This window comes from Agelaius tricolor, unplaced genomic scaffold (assembly GCF_023055355.1).
Source record: "Agelaius tricolor isolate 1412-34295 unplaced genomic scaffold, bAgeTri1.0.p SCAF_16, whole genome shotgun sequence".
NCBI lineage: Eukaryota > Metazoa > Chordata > Aves > Passeriformes > Icteridae > Agelaius > Agelaius tricolor.
Genome location: NW_027269276.1, coordinates 20,438,522 through 20,460,661, shown reverse-complemented (window position 1 = coordinate 20,460,661; position 22,140 = coordinate 20,438,522). Strand labels below are relative to the sequence as shown.

Genomic DNA, 22,140 nt, shown 5'->3' with positions numbered 1-22,140 from the left:
TTCCTTCTTGCATGTGTTCTCTCAACCCCGCAAATTCTTTAGCTCTAATGGCAAATGTATAACACACTTGGTAACACAGTAGCCAGCCTTGTGGAAAGTGTTTGTTACTGTATTCAAACCCAGCTAGCACACAGAAATTCTGGAAAATTATCAGAACAAGGTATGTGTCACCTTGGTTTTTTACCTTCTAATTAAAATGTATTAATAGCTGGGTTCTTCACTAGCCACTGCCACTTGTTTGTTTTTTCTTTTTTTTTTTTGTCTTCAATTCACAGCACTTTGTGAGTTTTGATTAGCTGTTTAGTAGTCCTGTAAACCATTATTATCAGGTACTAGTGTAGCCCTCTAAGTCCTTGAAGTGGCCTTCATCATCCCTTCTCAGAGGCACATGGCTGGCACATCAACCACAGCCTCTACTTCCATTTCAGGATCCTTTTGCTGCTTTAAATTGTTCACTCAAGCTACCCTTGGTCTTTTTCTTTTTTCTTCATTTATTTCCCTCAAGGGGCAGCCTCTGCAGTGTCCTCTTCATTTCCAGTGTGTCCCTGACCTGAGTAACTGTGACACAGACATTTTTCAATGGTGCAATTCCATTGTCACCATTTCTGATGTACACTTGTCATCTTATTGCAAAAGCTCCAAACCTTGGTGATTTCTCATGGGCAGCTCTTTGCAGCACTGACTCCTTCTTCCTCACAGCACAGCAACAAACTCCAGCTCCCTTCTCACCCAGCTAACCCACTCTTGTATAGCACTCATCCTTATTGGACACAGCTGTGCCTGTTAAGGGCAGGCCTGTTCCTAATCTTTGGTGATTAGTACAGCTGCAACTCCTCAGGCTGAGATTATCTTCTGCACTGTCTTTATTTTCTTACATTCTATCCCCCCACATACACTGAAATTAGATAAGACAGAATTAGCCCCTACAACAGGCAAGAGAAATGAAATCTTTCCCACAGGACTTGTACTTGCTCCTGCTCTGGGGTTTATACCAATGTTAGGCTGCTTGAACTGCTTTCATTTTGTTTCCTCTGAGGTAACAGAATTAACAGCTTGATTTCAGCAAGGTATCCAGGCTAGATGGAGTTTTGGGAAAGGGACTCAATTTGGTATTTAAATGCACTTTATGGCAGCAGCACACAAGGTTGTGCTGAGCCAATTGCCCTCACAAATTGCAGCAGCCCCTTACCCTTGTCCCTGCTTCTTCCCTGGGTCTCTCCAGCATCACCCTGAGAGAGCACAGAGAAAGCACAAACAAGAATTCAAGCAAACAGGTACTTTAGAAATAAGTTAATTTTATTGAATAGGCATTGTAGCTTCTCTCAGATTCAAATAATGGAGAAGCCAATTCACACAGATTACAGAGCTATCAGTTACTTTGAGTAATCTTTCATAAAAGAAAGAAATTAAATACAGTTCTGCTATAAAAAGTGCAACAGTTATAACTGGAAGTTTTTCAAAACAAAAGCAAGTTTTACTACCTATTGCAAAAATTGGTTTAGTGCTTTAATACTTTACAAAGTAACAATCCAACTGCTAAAAACAGCTCTTACTCATCATCTTTGTCAAAGTATGGATCAGATTAAAAATGACATTTAACTTGAATGAAAACTGTATGTAGAAAAGGTTCTCAAGAACTCACATTTTTCACAACAAGAAATATTTCTTATTCTTGAATGTTAATTAATGCTCCTGTTTCATTTTAACAGTAGATTCAAACAATATGGCAGTCAGCTTAAAAATCATCAACTGTTTTCTTTTGCAGAGAAAGGTGACTGCAACCAAGTGTGTTTTGAAATTATAAATATGGAGGGGAAATGGGAAAAGAAAAATTCATTCATTTTTGCATGAAAATGATCAAACAAAAAACCTGAAGAGTAATTTCAGCTATAAATAAATTTCTGTAATTTCTATTACATAGCTTATTGAAAGCCTAAGTCAATAATTGCTAAAAGAGTATAAACTTATAGAAGTCAACAAGAAACTCAGACTCTGAAAAATGAGAAGAGTGGTAAGACTATGAAGAAGTTGAATTCTCAGCCAACCAAAATCAGTGAGACTTACTTTATTCTTTATTAACATTTTCTTAAGCCCCCGTGAGAGCCAACTACTTTCTTTGAAATAGACTTCAAATACAAATACATTTATTGTACATTTCTATGTGTTAAAAATGCTGAGTTGGTCAGGTTATTAGATAGAGTCACATTACCAGTCCTGACACTTTAAAATTTATATAATTAGCTTTGGTTATAATTGAACAGAGACTCTCAGTTAATGAGTAAAAATACTTTTTTAAGCCAAGGGTGCAACATCTGTTACCTTAATTCTTGTTTGGGAGACAAGCCACTCTATATACAACCTGAACTGCAAAACCAAATCTTCTTTACTGGAAAATCTATCACAGGCTTTAAGGACAAGGAGCTTTAGAATTTGTCTAAGAAAACAGAAGATTAAAAAAAAGTTAGCAATAGGAAAAAAGATGTACAAACAATGGGGGGGGGGGGGCATATTATATAATAGCAACAGTAGAGTTCTGATGAATTAACTACATATACCTTTTGCATCTAATACTTCAGACTGTCCTTCAAGCTTTGCCCATGTCTGAGAGGCATTGGGTTTTAACAACGCAACGTGTACCAAATGGCAGAAGTACATGTAAACAGCGGAGATACTTTCAATGGTTCATTCAACTTTTTCCATACAAAACTGTTAGTCACAAGACTCAATGAAGAAGAACAAGGCCTCCCAAGGAGAACAAAGTCTTTCAGCCCCACAAGAGACAAATTCAAGGCATTATGAAAAGTTCATAATATTTTATGTCTTAAAATTCAATGCAAAGTAAAAAGATTGCAAAAAGAAAACAAGAGCTCTATGGAGATTTTAAAAACTGCTTCCTAGCTGAATCATGCTAAGCCTGGCCCATTACAAACACAGGAGTTAGAGACTAAGAACAATGGGCTTGGAAAAGACACAGAAGTAATTGCTCCTCCCCAGGAAAAAGCACAAACCTAATCTCAGTCATTGGGATGGAGTTTTGTACAAAGCTGTCAAAGCTGGCCTAGAACATTTTGGTTGGGAACTTGCAGCTGTTTAGGTCTATGTGGCTAATTTCATCCATTATTTAGTCTAGGCCTAAATCCTGTTTGTTCCCCTTGGTTAGGGTGAGTGGGCAGAGTTGAGCACCGTGTGCATGCAAGACTCTCCGGTGGCTCTGAGGGAAAAGCATTTCTGTACTGTACACACACTGTGCATTATACAAAGACTGTATTTACAGTACTCAGAATCTTGAGCAAGTAAACAATAAAACCATTGCTCCATTTTTGTTAGTATTTAAAGTGCTCACAATTTTCAAAGTTGAAAGATGAGAGTGCTTCTGTGATGCCCACATAGCTGTGTTTCAATTCATACCTGATTGCAAAGCCCATTTAAAGGAGATGTGGGGCATTCTCTGAGCCTGAGATGCCACATTCTGCTGGCTGCATCTCCTGCATATTTTAACCAAAAGCATGGGGAAGAGGCTTTTTGTTACTCAAACCTGGAAGCAAATGGCAGCAAGGCTGTGTTCGACTTCATCTTTACTACAAAGATACTGTTCAGACACCCTGGGCCAGAGTGAACTGCACCTGTGTTAAAGGCAAGAATGATCAAGAGCTGCTGATTCAGTTACGGCAGCCATGGCTCTCAAGCTGCTGACATGCTGTCAGCCTTCATCAGGCAAAGGTTCCATTTTACTCTGTGACAATGCAATTTCATGGAATTTACCTATTTGGTAAATGGAATTTACCTATTTGGTGGCTTTTACCTCTCAGCAGGGCAAATGCAACTCTAGTGTAACTCTTCTCATGTTTATATAGATTCCACATGTGAAAGAAGGAAGAACTGGATCATTAACATACAAGCTTAGTCTCTTAACTTCCCCATCCTTCTTTTTCTAAAGAAATGGTGTTTGAAAGGGGCAAAACGGAAATTAAATACAGAATGCACATAAGAGTTAGGCACTGTTTAATTCCAACATTGGATCATATTTTTGCAATCTCAGATGATTCTGCCACTAGAATTTGCTTTAAGAAGGGAAGAGAACTTCCTTTTCTCCCTTCTTCCCCAAGAGCAAACCTCTGCAACAAAGTAAGAGGCTCCATTAGATGCAGAGAGGAATGGCAAAAACATTTCTCTGTTTTCCCAGAATGCAGGAAGATCTACAAAACATACAATGTTGACAGGAAATAGCTTTGATACATCTTAATAATTTCCCCCTTTTTAGTACTTTGGTGCCCTGGTTCCTCCACTAGCCATGATAATTTCTCTGGTTTTACTCCATCTCCTCTTTTGACTAAGGTTTCCTGACACATTAACACTCTTTAAAGAAGCACAATATTTTAAAGAAAATTTTCTGTTAAGATTACAGGGTATTCAGATGAATATGTCTAGAGACACACAGATTACAGCAGGCTTGAAAGTTTTACAGTCATGGTTAAATGAGGAAGTAGGACAGAGGCTGCATCCAGTTAAGTGACTCTCAGTCCCCAGAGAGTCATAATTTTAAGGCTGTTTGGAACACGGTGGCTTTAACCCATATGGCCTGTTCCACAGTGCAAATGTGCATCAGCCATTTCAATTCTCTTGGTACAGTACAGGGATTCAGGTAATGGGAGATAAACCATCAGAAAAGAGCAATCACAACAGCATATTCACTTCAGAGGAATAACCCAATCAGACAAAGAACAGGATCACGATACCCAAGGAAAAAATAAGGTCTTATTTCCCCACCCCGGCAGTGGAATACAAGAGCCCCATTAAGAATGCAACAGTTAAACAATTATGTGGTGTTTTGGTACAAGGCAAGTTTCTCCATACTCAAACAATCACTTTATGAATAAGCCCAATTATTTGTTCCCACATGGAAGAATGCTAAAGATAAAATGTAAATTCCACTGACTGAAAAGAAGTGTAGAGTGCTAATAAGGAAAAGACTTGAATATGTGTTTGAGTAACACTCAATTGATTTTCTGAAACCAAGAGGGAGCTTTTCTTCCCACACAAACTGATGCTCAGTACACCTTAAAACCAGTCTATTGATCAGGAGAAACCCAGATGCACAATCATTAGGTATCCAGGTTTGAAAATTTTGGTTGCAGTAAACACCTTAATAGTAATTCTTAAACAAACAAATCCCAACAAACTAAACCAAAAAAGTTAGGGAATTTTAAAAACTACACAGACTTCTAATTTAACATAGGCATTAGTTTGTGAAGTCTTTTTCTTTGCACAGTTCATCAGTAATTAATATGTACAGTACAAAGAACTATGAAGAAATAGAATCTGAACACTTCAATCTGCAAGAAGCTAATCCCTACTTGATACATATTAAGAGGATGTACCTGCCAATTAGGGATGACATTTCCATGATCTAGAGTGATTTTTTTATTCCAGATGCTAAATGGTTGCATTCATTCTTGACTTTCATTCTGAAGGAGTAATAAATAGCTGATTCTCTTAAAAAAAACCAAAAAAACAAATGAATCCTACTCCAATGGGTTCAGGGTGTATTATGAATGTCCCAAGTCAATAAATATCTGTGCAGAAATGTTTCATTTGGTAAGGAAATTTTCCAGATGCGTGTTATTCAGAAGCTGCTTATAAAAGTGGCTATTGGCTAGGACTGGAAGAGAATTAAATAGAGGAACAGTGTTGTACCAAAATACATAAAGAAAAATTTAAAGCTTTTCAATTAATAAAAAATTGTATATTCAACTCATATTAGATACAATGTGCACAACAGACAGAGCAGATAAAAACAAGTACATTTACAAAGCTTTCTTTTCATGGTTAATTTCTGCCAGCATTTCTGAAAGTAACCCACTAAAATGATGACCCTGTTTATAATCAAGGCGCAAAATATTGCTCTGTAGTGTATTTTGAAAATAATATAAAAATAATTTCTATACTACAATTTAAACTTGGCTTGTAGAATTCCAACATAATACAGCCTTAAGTCTAGAAATAGAACATACTTACAAACACCTTTGTGTTGTTTTCCTCTCATTTTTAACAATATAATATTTTAGTCATATACACTGGAAATCCATGTGCAAATTAAAATAGATATTAGTGTCAGTTACTGAAATAATTTCATTTCTATGCTATAGTTTGGTGATCCTCCACATAAGCTGCCATTCCCTAAAACAAATACTCTTCATAACACTGACAGAGACTTAAAATACACTAAGCTAAAACGCCATCTACAATCAGCATCAGTTATTTTGCTTCTCTGGACTTATGTTTATCTGAGATCATTGTGGTTTCTATGAACACATGGGTTTTCACCTGTGCAAAACACTCACAGTGCTATGAAGACCGTACTCCCTTACTAGCCAGTTTGCAATGTTTTACATGTCAATGAAGCACCTGGTTTAAGGCCCTCACTGCTAATGGGATTCTGTCCACACACTGCAGAGGACAGCAAAGGTAGCCCAAACAGACCTAAGGCTTCTCTCTACTTCTCAGGCAGAATTCTCATCCATTGTCTCCTTGGAAGAGGAAGGTAGGCAGCCTGTGGGGAGCAGGCACTGCCAAAGGCTCAGGCCTCCATCAAAAACATTTCTTGTGTAACACTTGCTGAGAGTTTCTGAAGAGAAGCAGTCTGCTTGCTGTCAGGGAGAGCAGTCCCATTGGTGAAGGTGAGCACCAGAGTGGCTGTGTCAGAGAGGGGAGGTGGAGGGCAGTGTTTGTCGGCTCTGTGCTGTGTTTTGATACCTGCACGTTCACCACCCCAGCAGATGAGGAGCAGCCCTCCGGGCCCTGCAGCCGGCTGTGACAGGTCCTGGGCACCTGGGCAGTGTCCTCAGCGCCCTCTGGGCCGCGCTGCACTGCTCACACCTCAGCTCCCAGCCCCACAAACACCCTGAACGCTCCACTTGGCCTGCTTAGACTTCTAGGATACAAGCAACACAAAGCTTTTCAAGTACAGCACCTTTCTTTTACTGATGCTCCTCATGTCACCTTTGATTCAGGAAGAAGCAACTAATTGCTAAAGAAAGCTGGGACAATATTGCCATTGTATTTACAGAACAAAAGCTTCACCAATTGTTTTAAAATCCAAAATCTGAAGTTACTTTTGATAATCTACAAAATCTTCTTCTGAAGGAGCTGCTTGTTAGCCATATGCTACAACTGACACCCACCTCTGAAAATATATTAGTAAACTCTAACAGTGGTTTATTAACTCTGTATAAATAATTTAAAATGAAACTTTAATATAAAGCATGACTGAAACCCATTATGTATCACAGGTATCCTCTGTTACAAACAGACATTTGCATCATTGTTTAGAACAAAGTAAAAAAAAAAAAAATTTTGCATAATAGGTTTAAGCCTTTTTTAAATTAGAAAAATTGCACATTCACACATTAAAAGAATTCCAGCTTCCTCCAACCTAAATATTTCCTGGTGATCCATCTGGGAAGGTGTAGCCTACCCAGTATTTACTCTGTACTTCTGAAATCTGGACTACAGTGACAAATGTTGAATCAATATCAAGAAGAGAGGGGGGAAAAGCACATACAAATGCAAAAATACATGTGTGCATTGCAGCCAGTCGGGCTAACAGAAGGAATGAGTAGGGTCCCTCCAAAGCAAAGCTGATTTCTCCATATCTGGGACTATGTGGGAAGTCTACAGCTCTGGAGGGTGTAGGGAGAGCAGATCAGGCACAGGGCTGGCTGGCCTGTGGGCTGCAAACACTTCCAATTGTCAGGAAAAATAAGGCAAAAGAGCACTGAGAGGTTAGCATATAGTACAACAGAAAAATACATCCAAAGATAATTACCTCTAGCATGTAGCTAAGGAATGGCACAATGTCTTTCAGCCCTGGTGAATGCAATTCACAAGGCAATTGGGAATTCCCTCTACAAAAATAGGTAGAAAATTTTCTTTTATAGTTACAGTCTTCTTTTAATGGAACAACACTTCTTCAGGAGGAGGGCATAGTTTCTGCATGTTTGGTCTGTTTAATGACAGCTATGGCACAGCTGCCACAAATAACCCAGAAACAGAAATAATATTTGAAGAGAATTCTAAAAGAAAACACCAATTAGAAAATTATTCAAAGATATCCCAACAAAAAGATTCTAAGGAAATAGGCACAACTAAAAAGGGTTCTGTCAGTATTTCATACAACAGATATTTTAAAGTGAGCAATCCTGTAGAGGTAAATATTTATTGAAATATCTGAGTGTCCTGAGGATGATAATGAACACTCAGGTTTGGTATCCCACACAGACAAGACTGACTAACTTTTCAAAATAATCTAACACACAAGCACAATGTATTAAATAATTCAGAACAGAGTAAATTATACCTAAATGCTGACCAGTTGTAAATCTCTTTCTTTTATGACAGGATCTTAAAAACATACTATAGAAACGAATCCTGTGAAAATGGGAAACAGCAAAATCTCATGGTAATTGCTTATTTTTACACATGTACTGCTTTTTTCCTCATTCAGAACAGATGTAACTCACTTAAGCACTTGGGCTGGTGTGGTTTGCTGCTAATGTAATATTTCTTAAGGACAACTTTACACAGAAATGATTCTTAGAGTATTACACAGTTCTGCTACTCTAATGCCCTAAGAATTCTTAAATATTTCTGTTTTTCTTGAAGTCTTATCCTGCCAGTTTTCTCAGTCTCAGCAGCAAATCAGGTATAATACTGAATTTCTTTTAACATGGTCTGGCTTGTTTTAGAATAATTTGCAATCCCAGTTTTCTTTGACAATTAGAACTTAAATGTAATAATCACAACAGCAAAGCAAAACAGGACACTGCTTACCGGTGTATGCAACAGGAGACAAGGGATTTGGAAGGTGCTTACCTTAAGGACAGAAGTCACATGGAGCTTTAACAAATACCAACGTTTTCCTTTCATGAAGGAATGCAAGTTCAGTAAGATTCAGTGTATGCTTAGTATACAGTAAGAAATACAAAGTACAGGTCTGGATTCATGGAACAGCTAACATGGCAAAGACCCTAACTTTTTATACAAGGGACCAAGGAACTTATTTTGAAAACTCCCATTCAGCAGAAAACCTAAAAATATGGTCAGTTTTAAGTATGTTCTCAGTTCTACTAGTCTGGGACACTGGAAAAGCTCACATGCTTTTTCTGAAAGCCAGGACACAGCAGCAGAAGTTTGTGCATCTTGTTTCACAGGGGACTTGGTTTCAGGGTTAATTAGGATTAACTGTATGCAACGGTGCCACCGTTGTCAAGAATTAAAATTGGGCTGCAGCAAGCAAATAATCAGAAATGGAGATTCTTTGGCAAAGAATCTTTCCTGTGTGGGCCAGAAGTGTTATTCCCTAATGAGGAAGGCAGAACTCCTGTTCTGCACCTTGAGGTGGCAGAGTCAGCAGCCCTGAAGGCAGTACCTTCACCTGTTATGCAAAATTGGCTCTTAAAATGAGCCATTGTTCACAAGGGTAACAACACCAAACAGCTCCTGTTCTGCATTCTGCCAGCTGATGGTGGAGGGGTGCAAACCCAGAGCTGTATCCCAGAAAACTTCCTCATGGCATCCATCTACTTCAACAGTATCTGCAGTGTCTGCTTTGCAGAAATGCTTCTGTGAGCAAAGTTTTATTTTCAGAAGTATTGCAAACACTTACGTAAATATTTGGATCTCAGACTTGTGCAAATCTGTGCTAGGAGCTGCCATTCCTGCTGGAGGCATTTTACAGCCATCTGGGAGCCTGCTGGGGGGGAGATGACTCACTCTAGGAGAGTTGAAAAGAGTGGGAGCCAACAGTCTTCAAGAAAGGCTCAAGTAGTTACACTTGCAATAATTATCACTCAATAATGTTCAGAAGCAATAAGTAAATAATGATTAGGTTCATGCACTAGCTAAGGCAATAAATTGATGCATTGCATTGGTTTTGGCAAGCAGTTGGAGTCCAAAATGATCCTAAATTTCCTAGCTGGTCATGAAATTTTCCATATCTAGTAATTTTAAAAAATATTTTATTGTAATATTTCTCTGCATTTTAACATCAACAGAAATACGTCTAAAGTTCAGGTGTGCAGAACTATACGGTGTGGGGGCTTGGGGACATAAAGTCATATTGAATTTTCTTATAAAACCTCTTCAAAAACTCAGTGCAAACAAAAGTGGCTCAAATCTACTTTTTTTTTTTCAATGAAAATTTAGAAATAATTGGTAAGAACTGAAAGTTAAGATGACCTACAGCCCTCATGAATTCAGACCTTTCACTCCCATTTTTCCAGAATCATTCAATTTCAGACTGAAATATACAAACATTAGTAGCAATGCCATATGCTGCCATGTTAAAAATGTGCAGTATGCAAAATCACTACCCTCCTAAAAAAAAAAGGCTATGAAAAATTTAGGTTTTACTAAGGAAAAAATACTCTATACCTATATAATTTCAAATGTCTGCAAGGCAGATACTACCCTACTACAACACCACATCTTCACTAGTATGACATTCCCCTATCATTCTACTACCTGAGTGATATCAGTGTAAATTCAGGCACCATTAGTAAACTTTTGACCAAACATATACACAGCACTGACAAAGGAGTAAACAACCCTTCAGCTTACCAGTACATGTAAAAAAGACACTGACAAAATGGAAAATAATATTTTTATGATAAATTATTCCTATTATTTCCTCATTGCCCCAGAAAAGCGAAGAGCTAGACACTATTTACTCATCAATCCTTTATTCTTTAAGGATTCCTTTTACTGCAATCCAACACTGTTTACTTTGTAAGTAAGAAAATGGTAAAACTAAGTAGTCATGGAAGAATCCTCAATGCCTGTGTCCCTTGCTGTCCCTCTCCCTGCGCTTTAACTCCTCTTTGTAGCAGTAGGAACAGTAATTTTCAGTCTCAGGACGACCATAAAAGGAACAGTTCTCCTTCTTACAGCGGTTCTGCTGGATGGAATATATTGGGCAAACTGTGCTTCTGCCTTGGTTTTTGTCGTTGTTCAGCCAGCTCTGAGGAGCATCCTCGTCCGCGTACTCCAAGCAGTCTCTGATGTCCCCGGTGTTGAAGCCATTGGTGTAGGTCTGGGACTTGTGTTCGGCCGGCCTGGCGTAGCTCAGCGACTCCACCGTGTTCACCGTGCGCATCCCGGGCAGCCGTGCGGGGCTGTAGCTCTGCGAGGACAGCGACCTGTTCTGCTGGGGGTAGGTGGCACAGGTTTTCAGGGTGCCAACCACTGGCTTGTAGGTATCATCCTGGAAGCTCGATGGCTTGGAGTTGACGTCATGCAAATGGATGACACTTTGCCTTTGAACAGGGGGGGTATGGCTATAGTGGGCAGACACCGGGATGGGGCCGCTTCTCTTGGCACCGTTGCTGGGTGAAGAAAAGGACCCAGGAGTGGGACTAGTGCGGTCTTTAAACTTTAAAACCAGTTGGGTCGTATGGCTTTGAGGTAAGACGGGTGATGCCCTATCCTGAGGAGATGGTTCTAATTTTTCTTTTGAAAATGCCTCTGGCTCCAGTTTCCTACTAGAGGAGCCATTCAGCGCAGCCTTTTTCTCAGCTTCCTTTCTTTTCTGTTCCTGTTCTGCATTGAAGCGCTCCTGGGCACTGGTCAGGTAATAGCCGATCATCTCCTCGTGGAACTGATGCCTGTGACTGGTCAAAAGAAGGCCAGCAAAAATAAACTTTCGTTCACCCTGCATGGCAGCTCTCAAAATATTTAGGCTGAGTTTCACGTCTGTGCTGTACTTCCATGGGTCAGACTGCTTGTCAGAGAAGGGTTTAGTGTTCGCTTTTTCAGTGGGGGAACTGCTGGCTCTGTCAGTCGGAGATGGAGTGGTCTTCTCAGACGGAGATGTGCTCGCAGACTGTCCAGATTCCTCTTTGCTCCCTTTGCGAGACTTGGACTTCTTCTCTTTGACTTTCTCTACTGTGTCGCCATTTTTTCCATTCCCTGAATTGGCTCTGCTCATCTTCCCGTGCACCAGACCTCCAAGACCACCCATGTTCTTTTTCAGTTTAATTCCCAGGGTTTTACTGAGGCTTCCTATTTTATTGGCAACTGAATCCGTCCTGGTTTTGTCTTTATCTTTCCTTTGTTTGTCCTTTTCTTTTTCTTTACCGTTTTTGCCGTTATTGCCATTGGAATTACTACAGATGGAATCTCGGTCTGAGTCCATGGAGTCAGCCAGAGACTGCACGTCTTCTCCAGCAGAAGCTGTAGGGGATTCTGGTTGAGCCAAAGGGGCCTGCTATGGAAAAGAAATTATAATTAGATACAGCAAAATCCATTTCATACAGGAGTTGGTGCAAAAATACCCACCCCAAATTCAATACAGGTTTTGACACTGATTTTAAATACACTTTTTAATTTATGCATGACATTTTTGACTGGTTCCATCACTAAATAAAGCTTTTCTAGCTGTGCTCACTATGTTATTTTGCTTGTTCCTAAGTAGCTTTTGGCTCATTTCAGGCACATTTGTAGAATAGAGGTCAGTCACTCAGATGCTTTGTGAAAGTCAGTGCCTGAGTCATGGGGGAAAGCGAGTTCCCTCCTGCCCCAGAGAGCCAGGACAGGGAGGATCAGCAGTGTAGGCTGTCCCTCAGGCTGCAGGAAAGGAGCTGGGGAAGATGCAATGGAAGGGGAATGAGCTGCTGCTGAAAGCTGTGAGGGGCATACAGCACACAAACCTGTGTGCAGCAGTATTTCAAAATTGATTATGTTCAAAACCCAACTTATTTAAATTGACTTTTTATTTATTTAGGTCTCTGGTGCATGAAAATTAAAGGGAGGATGCACCGGAGCTAAACATCTCATATGAAATATCAAACATTAAACTCAAGCAAGTAGGCTGAGGAATACAAAGATGTGTATTCATGTTTATTAGAAAGGCAATACAGATAAAACTGGTCATAATCCTGAGATCCACTTTATATTTTAGGTTACATGATAAAACACCTTCCTTGAAAATGCAATAACATGGATCCTAGGGTACTTTAAAACAGGACTCTGTTCATGTACTGCTGCAGAACAGCCTTGCTTTCAGGCACCATGAACCTAAAATCTGCTAGAGATAAATCTGAAATATTCAACTGGCTACAAGGACATGGGGAGGGTACGCTCTGTACATGTGTATACTTATGGTCTAGAAATACCTGCCAACATTGTCCCTGGGTACTTCCATGTCCTCTCTCCCAGGAAGCCCTGAGCACCCCAATACTCAGTTGGGAGCAGAGGTTATTCCCACAGAGCAGAGGGGAAAATGCTGCAGTGACCTGACCATGATCATGCAGCAAATGTGAGCAGGGAGAGGTAACCCAGGTTCCACAAGGGCTCACCACTTACAACTGCAGGACCATTTTGACTCTCCTTTTTCTGATATGGTAGCTACTACTGTAGAAAAATGGATTTTTCCTCTCTTGCATCTTGTTCAAATACTTTCTCCTTTTGTGTTCTCTTTCTCTGTTCAAACTCCATCTGTGTAGGCTGTCTAAATCACCTCCATCCTCTCCTAGCAACCTTTTGCTTCCAGCCCAACCCCTCCACCTATTCAATGCAATTTGCAGAGAAATTTCAGTGCCAGCTGGGCATAGTTCTAAAACAGCTCTCTGGAAGAGGCAGGCTACAGTTTAGTGCCAGTCTATGGTCTTTTGTCAGCCACTCCAAACTGGGAGCTGTCCACAAGTGCAAATGCACTCTCAGAAAGAAATTGGTGACCTAACACTAGCATCAGGAGAGCAAGACAAAGTTCTGAGAAGACAATGGTAAGAAAAGTTTTCTTTAAATTACACAAATGACTGAAATTTATACCAGAAAAAGTAAGCTAGAAGACACATTTCAGCAAAAAATATACAAGCAATAGTGCTATTAAAACAAATAACCAGAAAAATCTGTAAGCCTGATTGGTGTCAGTGAGCCATGAGTGGCTGTCCCTGCTGCCAGGGCACTGAGCTGTTTGCAGCTCATTCAAGGATAGGCAAGGCAGCCTATCCTTGAATCTCCCATGCTGTGGGAGCAAGGGGGAAGTTTACCTTACCCGTGTCTCAGAGGGGATGCGGATCCAGGTTACATTCATGTAGCTGTGCAGAAGATTAAGCTTTGCCTCAAGAGACAGAATCAAACTAAAGATAAAAAAAGAAGGGAACAAGCAGTCAAAAAACTTGAAAGAAAAAGCAATACTTCGTAACAGGGGGAGATGCAACAGCATTTGATTGTGACTGTCAGCTGAAGAACCGCCCCCCCCCCCCCGTCTCCTACCATGTAAGAAGAGCACATGAACCAAGCCCTCACTGTTAGCAGTTCTCCCAGTACTACCACCAGGTACAGCTCAAGACATTTTACTGCTTAACACCAAAGTTACAGAAAGGTCTTACTTGGCCAGTCTGGTGTTATCATTGTCATCTTTTCCCCACTCCCAGTCTTTGCCAGGATCGACCGCGAAGTGCAAAGGCAGTAACTTGTGTTCAGAGTCAGTCAGGGGGATCACCGCTGAAGCAGAGAAGAAACAAGGATTGGGGTGGGGGAAACAAAAATTACAAAAAGAAGAAAAGATTCAGCTGTGAAAAGCAGAATCACTGCTTCAAGAAGAGTAGAATTTGTGCTGCAGAACTGCCTCATTCAGAGCACCACAAATGATTTATACTGGGCTCCATTTGCCTGTTTTCATGTTTGTGCAATAAAAGAGGGAGAGGTTAATACACTGATTGCTCCTGGAGTGAATGATAGTCACCTGTGGAGGAGGGGAGACCTCAGGAGAGAACCACATGGCCATTTGTACTGTACAATCAACATTTCCTGGAGACAGAGCCATTAGAATAGCAGAAAGCAGTAAAATGTTGCAATATTCCTGCCTATTCCTCAGAATCAGAGATTCACATGTTTGTTATTTTGCCTTTTTAGTTTACTACCTTTGTACTGTCAAAGAAATAAAAATATATTGATATCAGCATTAAGAAAGAAAACAAGAGGAAGCTACTGTGATTTTGGATTCAAACTGAATTAACATAATTGAAGAGCACAGATTAACAAGTATATGGGCTAAGAGGTCAGTTTGAGGCCTCTGAGTGGGTGCAGTGCAAAGGCCATTATTGTTCTTACAGCCCAGCACTGCTGCCAGCAGTTTTGCTCTTCTGCTCTTTCCCCTCTCTGCTCAGGCTCTGTCCTAATGACTCGGCCTCTTCTTTATATTCAGCATGCAGGGACCACACTCAGATGTCACAGAGTGTCTATCATTCATCACCAGCAAGCGACTAAGAAATAAAACAATGTCAGTTTTAATTAAAGCCACCGATTCACTTCTATCTGATTAGGAAAACAAGTAAAAGTTGTTGAGGGTCTGGGTAGGATCCTCAGCATGGTGCAGGTCACTGCTGCACCTCTGACAGCTAATCAAGGCATTTACCTTTTCTGCACTAGAGCTCTTCAGGACTTGCCATGAGTATTCATTCCAGACAATCCAAGGGCAAAGAAACTTAGAGAAGCCACCCAAACATCGTGGCACTCAGTTATTGAAACCTGACTTCACATGGGGTTCTATGCTGTTTGTAACCCTTTCTGCGGTGCAGCACACACGCGCGGTCAGAGCGGAGGGGCAGCATTTCGGGCACACGCTGCTCCCTCGCCCCCGCAGCGGCTCCACGGCCCCGGTGCTGCCCAGAAAGGCCCGAAGCGGCCTAAAGCCCGCGAGGCGGCGCCCCCTGCCGGCCGAGCCGGGAACCGCCGCGCTCTGCCCCGCAAAGCCGGCCCGGGAGCGCCGCTCCCCGAAGGCTCCGCACGGACACAGAGGGACAAGAGCTCCCCAGGGCAGCTCCGGGCACACGCGGGGAGCCCAAGTCTGCCGTTCGGAATACGCTGCACTGCAGCAGCCTGGGGCACCGGAACAGCACAAATGTACAGCAGGTGTGACAGATGAATGCACTTCTAACACTTCCTGGTGTAATACAAGGTCTTACCCTAATGCATTCAATGAAATTATTTGAACCAAGAGGCTGGAATAACTGAGAATACAATTAACTGAACATGTTTCACAAGGAAAATGCATATTCTGCCAATTAACTGAGTTACCAGCAGGCACTGACTGGACTGACATCTGACCTCAACCATTTAAAGGAAGAAGGCAACTTAGGAAAGAGCAACGTTGTAAGTTTACAACACAGCAGTTCCCTTCTGGTAGCACCTGGTCTTACAGGTACAGCCTGGTAAAAAACTGTGACTGTAATCCTAGGACAGATGATGGAAAGCTTGGAGCAAAGAACCACCAGAGAGTTGAAGCACTTTCTTCTTGGGATAGAAACTTCAAAGGGTAAATGTGACTTTCTTCTCTATGGACAGCTTGAAACTAATTTTCACATAGTTAAATAAATATTTTGGTTTATAAACAATTTTTTTAAAAATCCTTTTAAAAGCTTGCTATTTCTACTGATACTGAAAATACCTATTAAAAATGCTTAGTGATACTCCATTTTATTAAAAGACAAAGTTAAGTAAAAAACAAAGCTTAGAACTGATTGTCTGTAGCATGTCACTGTTGTCTTAACTCCTGTATGCATTCTGAGTGTCAGAAATGTGTTCACTGAGTTGAGTGCTGATTGTATCCCCGTTCTAAGGTATAGTCTTATAGGCTGGTGTGAAGCACTGCTGTTTTCATGGAAAACAAATCTGCTAAAGTGAAGGACTTTGAAAGTTATGTCTTCACTGGAAGAGCTTTTCTCTCTCAGGGAATTTTGTTTGATAGTTGGGGTTTAATGTAAGATTTCCCCAAGTTCCTGATAGAAAAGTATTTTTTTGTCACAGCTGCAAGCAGAGTCCACCCCATTCGTTTCTAAAGCAAACCCCACAGACTGCAGCACCTACCTGACACCCAGCAGGGTCTGCAGCTTTGGTTGGTGCTGGCCCCACTTGGCTGCGGCTCTCTAGATGGAACTGCACTTCTGCAAGCACAGCCTACCAGCCCTAATTCCAACAGATGGGATAAGTGACAAGCAGCAGCTGCTGGCTGGTCCATGGCAGTGTGACACGCACAGTGAGGACTCTGCTGCCATTCCCTAGCTGGGTGTGCTGCCTCCTGTGCTGTGAAGGAAATCACAGCACTTCCCAGCTCTCATCCTCATGCTTCAAGTGCCACTATTCATCTAAAAAGAACAACACTTTAACTCTTTCTGAACATGCCAGTACAATAAAATGCTGGCACAGAAACTGCCATGGTGCTGCTCAAGACCACTGCCACACCTCTCACAGTGTTACTTGGCCTGAGCACAGCAGCATGAAAAGCTCCAATGCCAAGGGAGCAATCTCAGGGACAGTTGAGACCTAGTCTGTGTTTTCCATAAACAAAGACACAAAAGACCTGCATCAGTAGAGCCTGTATTAATATAAAAGTATTTACCTGTTTTTAATCAGACACTGGATTTCAAAGAGGGCCCCTGGTGACCATCAGAATGCCAGGGGCTGTGTGTAATAACAAGTGTCAAAATGTGTCTTAAATCCTCTCCAGACAAGGGGATATTAGCATGTTTTCCCTTTATATCTATTTACAGTAGTGTTTTAAATGTTCTGATACAGGACTCTATGCCAAAGCAGAACTTAAAGCATTGACATCAGTATTTAAGTGACCACACATACTTCTCAAATGCAGACATAACTGTCTCCTCCACTAGAGAGCTCAGCAGCCTAAATATGTGTGTATGTACCTGCAGTAGTTCAGACACCTTCAGATGCTGTTCCTGACACTTGGTGAGAGCATAAATACTACAAGTTATGAATGGCCTGGATCTCCAGGATGCTATTTTTAAGAGGGTGCAGCTCTAAGTTGCATTCTGATAGCTCAAAATCTGCCCATGTGCTGAGGCCCCTGTGCCATTGCTGCTGACACTTGACAACTGTGGCTGTCCCTTGCCATGTGCCAAAGCTGCCAGAGCTGCTCTGCTGACAAGGTACAAGCCCCAGGCATTGCTGGAGCATCCCTGTGCCCATTTCCCTCCTGTCACAGCACATGGAGGACAACAGCAATGCTGTGACTGCTGCTGGACTGCTGCAGTCTCCAACAGCAACTAGCTTGGCAGCTACAGCATTCCCTTCATCCCAAATTAAATGCCAAATGCTCTCAGCTGCTCTACACAACTGAAGCCTGTGCATTTAAGGCCCTGAAGTAAGAGAGGTACAAACAGGTCACACAAAACAAACACCACTTTGATTCACTGACCCTTGTAATTAACCTGGATGAACTTGTACATGAAAGTCAGTAGTTAATGTTTCTGAGGCTGTGCTGGATATCTGGTAGGGGTTTCTTTCCCAGCACCTTTCCTGTGGAAGTACAGGTATAGGAAGATCCTACAGAAAAGCAGTTGCTAACCTCAAGAAGGACATTTAACATTATTGTAACATTACTGCTCTTGTAGGACCTGAGGTACTGAAGGCAGAGAGATGTGCCTGAGATAAATGAGGCTCCTGTCTGCTGATATTATTCCAGCTGTTTGAAAGGAAGAAATGGACTGTGCCATTGTCCTGTGATTGAGCCACTCAGATTCCTAAACATGCAGCAATAAAATTTAGTGAGCACTGTTTCCTTTCTGACAGATGAATATATCTACAGGTAAAAGAAAGTACTGTGTGCACTGTATTCAATATATATGCCAGTGTTGCTGTGTTTAAAGCATACCTTGTTCTCTCTGTTGGTCTTTTTGTTCCATGGAGACAAGAGCAGAGAAATGGGCCTGATCATAGGCCAGCACAAGAGGTGAGCAATGGCATCTGTTTGGCAGAACTTCAAGTGGCAAATAAATTCCTCCAAATGGTATCGGTGCAAATGCTAAAGAGAATAAGGAGATTTGTACAACTATATGAAAGAACAGATGAGTTGTATAAACAATTGTGCTGCAATATCATCAGAGCTCATCATCAGGAGAGCAGCTTAAAGTGGGTAATCAATGCAGAAAACAGTCACAACAACAGGTAAAATTTAATTATAAAATGTCAGGAAATAAACAAAGAACCATAAGGAAGATCTTCCACTCTTACATAGTTTTTCTTGCTCTAACTGTTTATTGGTAAAGGTATTATGGTTTTATAAAAAAATCTTGATGACTCTCATGCATGTAAGCAGAGTTGTACCTTCCTGTAATGCTTCTAGGCAGAGTTATTTTCTAATAATCATCAGTAAATACACTGTCAGGTCTTTTGGTAACATACTCTGCTTGTGCCTTCCATTTACAGATATCCATAAGAAACATTACAAACATGTTTATAGTCCAGACGTTGTATATATCTGAATGCACGTACACATGTATGTATGATAAAGGAAGGACTCAAAAAATCCTTCAAGTAGAATTTTAATAGAATGTTCCATCTGGAGGGGCACAATTTTCCCTTGAAAGATTCTACACTTGTTTATACATATAATTATGGGAAAGAGCAAGTTTGGCCAGGAAAACTCTCTCACTGTTTTTGCTTCCAACCAATTATTTTTCCTTTTGCTACAAAAATATGAGACTGTATTGCTGAAATATTTGCAAGATGAGTTCCCCTCATGAATCCCTCACTCTGCACTGTCTTTCAGGTGTGTTTCTCAATAGCCTACAGAATAATCTACAACCATTACTTGTAGTTCATGATTTGCAATGGAAACTGAAATTATGCAGTATTTTCTTGTGGAAGTAAATTTCTGTAAACTCCGTCACCTGCTGAACATCCTCTTTTAATCAGCCAAACATCCCCCTTAAATTAATTAACACCCCATCATGAATTAGAATTCTGTTAGTTCATGGTAGAGAGTGACCTGAATTTAATGCTTTGAGTCCTGCTCTGATAGGGTCGAGCTGGCTCCACATATGGATCTAACATTTCTGTGCTCATATGTGCAAACTTTTGAATGAGAAGCTGCAAAGGAGTCATTAAAAACAAAAATCCAAGATACACACATTTAAAATTCAAATGTTCAAAATCAGATTAGATTGATTTCTGCAGAGTTTTAAGGGGCACCTAAATAACATGGCAAAATTAGAGCTTTGTTCACTTAGACCAGTCAGAAACGTATTGTGTTCTGTAATTTGGTGGTTATTTAAGTTAATAGGGAATATCTAGGATAAAGAGATTCTCAGCAAGGGTTGTACAATTATCCTGTATTTTTTTACTTTTATCTAATAGAAATGGATTGAGTATCCTTCTGTGCTTTCCTTTTTTTTTTCTTCCTTTCAGAAAAAGGCAGCAGCTCTGCCATGAACACTGGTGTGTTACAGCTGGGTCCTTTGCTGGTATCAGTTTACAATTGATTCAATTTACAGAGGTGCAGGGATCTCTAATTAAAGCTCTTACCTTCTCCCCCTGAGTCTCGTAACATTGTGTCTGCTACTACAACAATCGGTCTTCTCAAGATATGGGCTAAGACAAAAACATGGAACTCTTCCAAGCTCTCATACACTGGATCTTCTGCATTGTCCACCCTGGAAGACACAGCATTGAGACTTTATGAACCAGCTTGAACCAACCATGAGACTTTGCTGGATCAACACACCCCAGCAGCTATTTCTTCTTTACTGTACCTTATATCCCCACTCCTCTGAAACCCATATTTCAGCCATTGAAGTAGGTAAAAAGAAATGGAAAGGAAAATACACTTTTGTAAATAAAATAATAGCAGCATTAAAAAAAAATTCCAGCTAGTATCACTATGCTTTAGATCAGCCACACAATCTTCCAGGAGATGGAAATGCCCAGCACCTTTAGAAACCAACCTAGAAAGTCAATTTTCTACCAAAGAGGTCATTCTTTTACCTGGACTGCAAGAATAAATCTGGTAAAGTCTCCACTTCTCTAGGTGACCATTACCAAGCCCTTCTATGACTACATAAACAATTTAATGAATTTTTGGTTTCAGTTATTCCCTTTCTGTTTTCCCAGTTTAATGTCATTAATGTCAGTACCACATTTCAAAGCTTTGCCTTTGCCTTGAAAACAAAAACCAACTAGATGAAAGAAGACAAAAATGGGAGGGTTGTGGGAAGCAGACAAAAGTGAAGATGATAATTCACTGCTGAGTGCAACTTAACAATATAATACACCCAGAGCCCAGCTTTTGTGAGCCCTGACAAATGAAGGTGGGCAAGGTGACACAGGCACACTCTTTAATGGAGGCAGCTCCTGTCCTCTTCTTGCCAGCTGTGCAGGGAACCTCCAGAACTGACTGCTGTTAATTTTCTGTGCATGTGAAGAACAGTAACAGAGCAGAAGTGCCTGGACACTGCTCCAGGGTATGTGGGACAAACACAGCAACCTCTCAAAGGTCTCACAGCATCCAGCCCCTCCCTGGAGCATCACTTGAAAATCCTTCATCCCAGCCTAGGAGCATAGCAGGGTGGAAATGATCCTGGTGCAGGACATTCACTGGTCAATGAATGTCTCCTTCTCTGGATCCCTCCTCCTGCTACCCACACTCATCACAAAATGTTTCCTGATGTTCAAACCAAAGTCCCTGTTTTGCAATTTCTTCCTCTGTTCCTTACTGAACTCTTCTCCACAGCTGGCTGCAACAGCTTTTCAGCATTTGCAGTCCATTCTGTCACCTCAGAGTAAGCTGTCAGCCAAAAGCAACTCAGGGGAATCATGTTATTGGCAAGACAATATGCCAGATAGATTTCCAGCTATCTTCTCACATTAGTATTCCCAGCCTATCAGTCCTAATTTTTCCCTTCAAATCCTCTAATTATTCCTCATCTCCTAGTAAATGAGGTTTCTAGAAGTGAAAGGCATATTCCATATACAGCTGTTATCAGAGGGATCTCTATCCCTTGGATCAGCTGATGCCATGTCTGACTGCACAAACTCCAAAATTCCACTGGGCTCTTTTCCTCTTCAGTATCACATCCCCATGTTGCTTGATTCACTGTATCTGATCATATTCGCACATTTCAAACCCTTCTCTGCTATTACACATTCCACTGCTCACTGCCACAGGATCAGAGTGTCTGGGGTCATAAAGGAGCTCTAGGGAACCCCTTATTCAGCCGCTGCTCCATCAGGGCCACCCAAAGCCCGGGACTGTGTCCAGACAGCCTTTGGGTACCTCCAAGGAGAGAGAGTTCACAGCCTCTCTGGGAAACCTCCTCAATGCCCAGTTTTCTACCATCACTGCCA

At 41.0% G+C, this 22,140-nt stretch overlaps 1 protein-coding gene across 10 annotated transcripts in view; it reads right to left on the bottom strand.

The window, feature by feature from the left end:
* Positions 1–1,278: 1,278 nt before the first annotated feature.
* The window catches only part of OTUD7A (OTU deubiquitinase 7A), a 108,728-nt gene continuing 87,866 nt past the window's right edge, over positions 1,279–22,140 (bottom strand). For 9 of the 10 annotated variants that reach the window (XM_071442048.1, XM_071442042.1, XM_071442047.1 and 6 more), the window contains 5 exons: positions 20,323–20,450; positions 18,671–18,820; positions 14,388–14,502; positions 14,051–14,135; positions 1,279–12,262 (listed from right to left, as the gene is read on the bottom strand). In XM_071442048.1, the coding sequence (XP_071298149.1) occupies positions 10,829–12,262; positions 14,051–14,135; positions 14,388–14,502; positions 18,671–18,820; positions 20,323–20,450 (1,912 nt within the window). In that variant the 3' untranslated portion in view covers positions 1,279–10,828. The remainder of the gene's footprint in view (positions 12,263–14,050; positions 14,136–14,387; positions 14,503–18,670; positions 18,821–20,322; positions 20,451–22,140) is intronic. The other variant, XM_071442050.1, reaches the window with a different exon arrangement.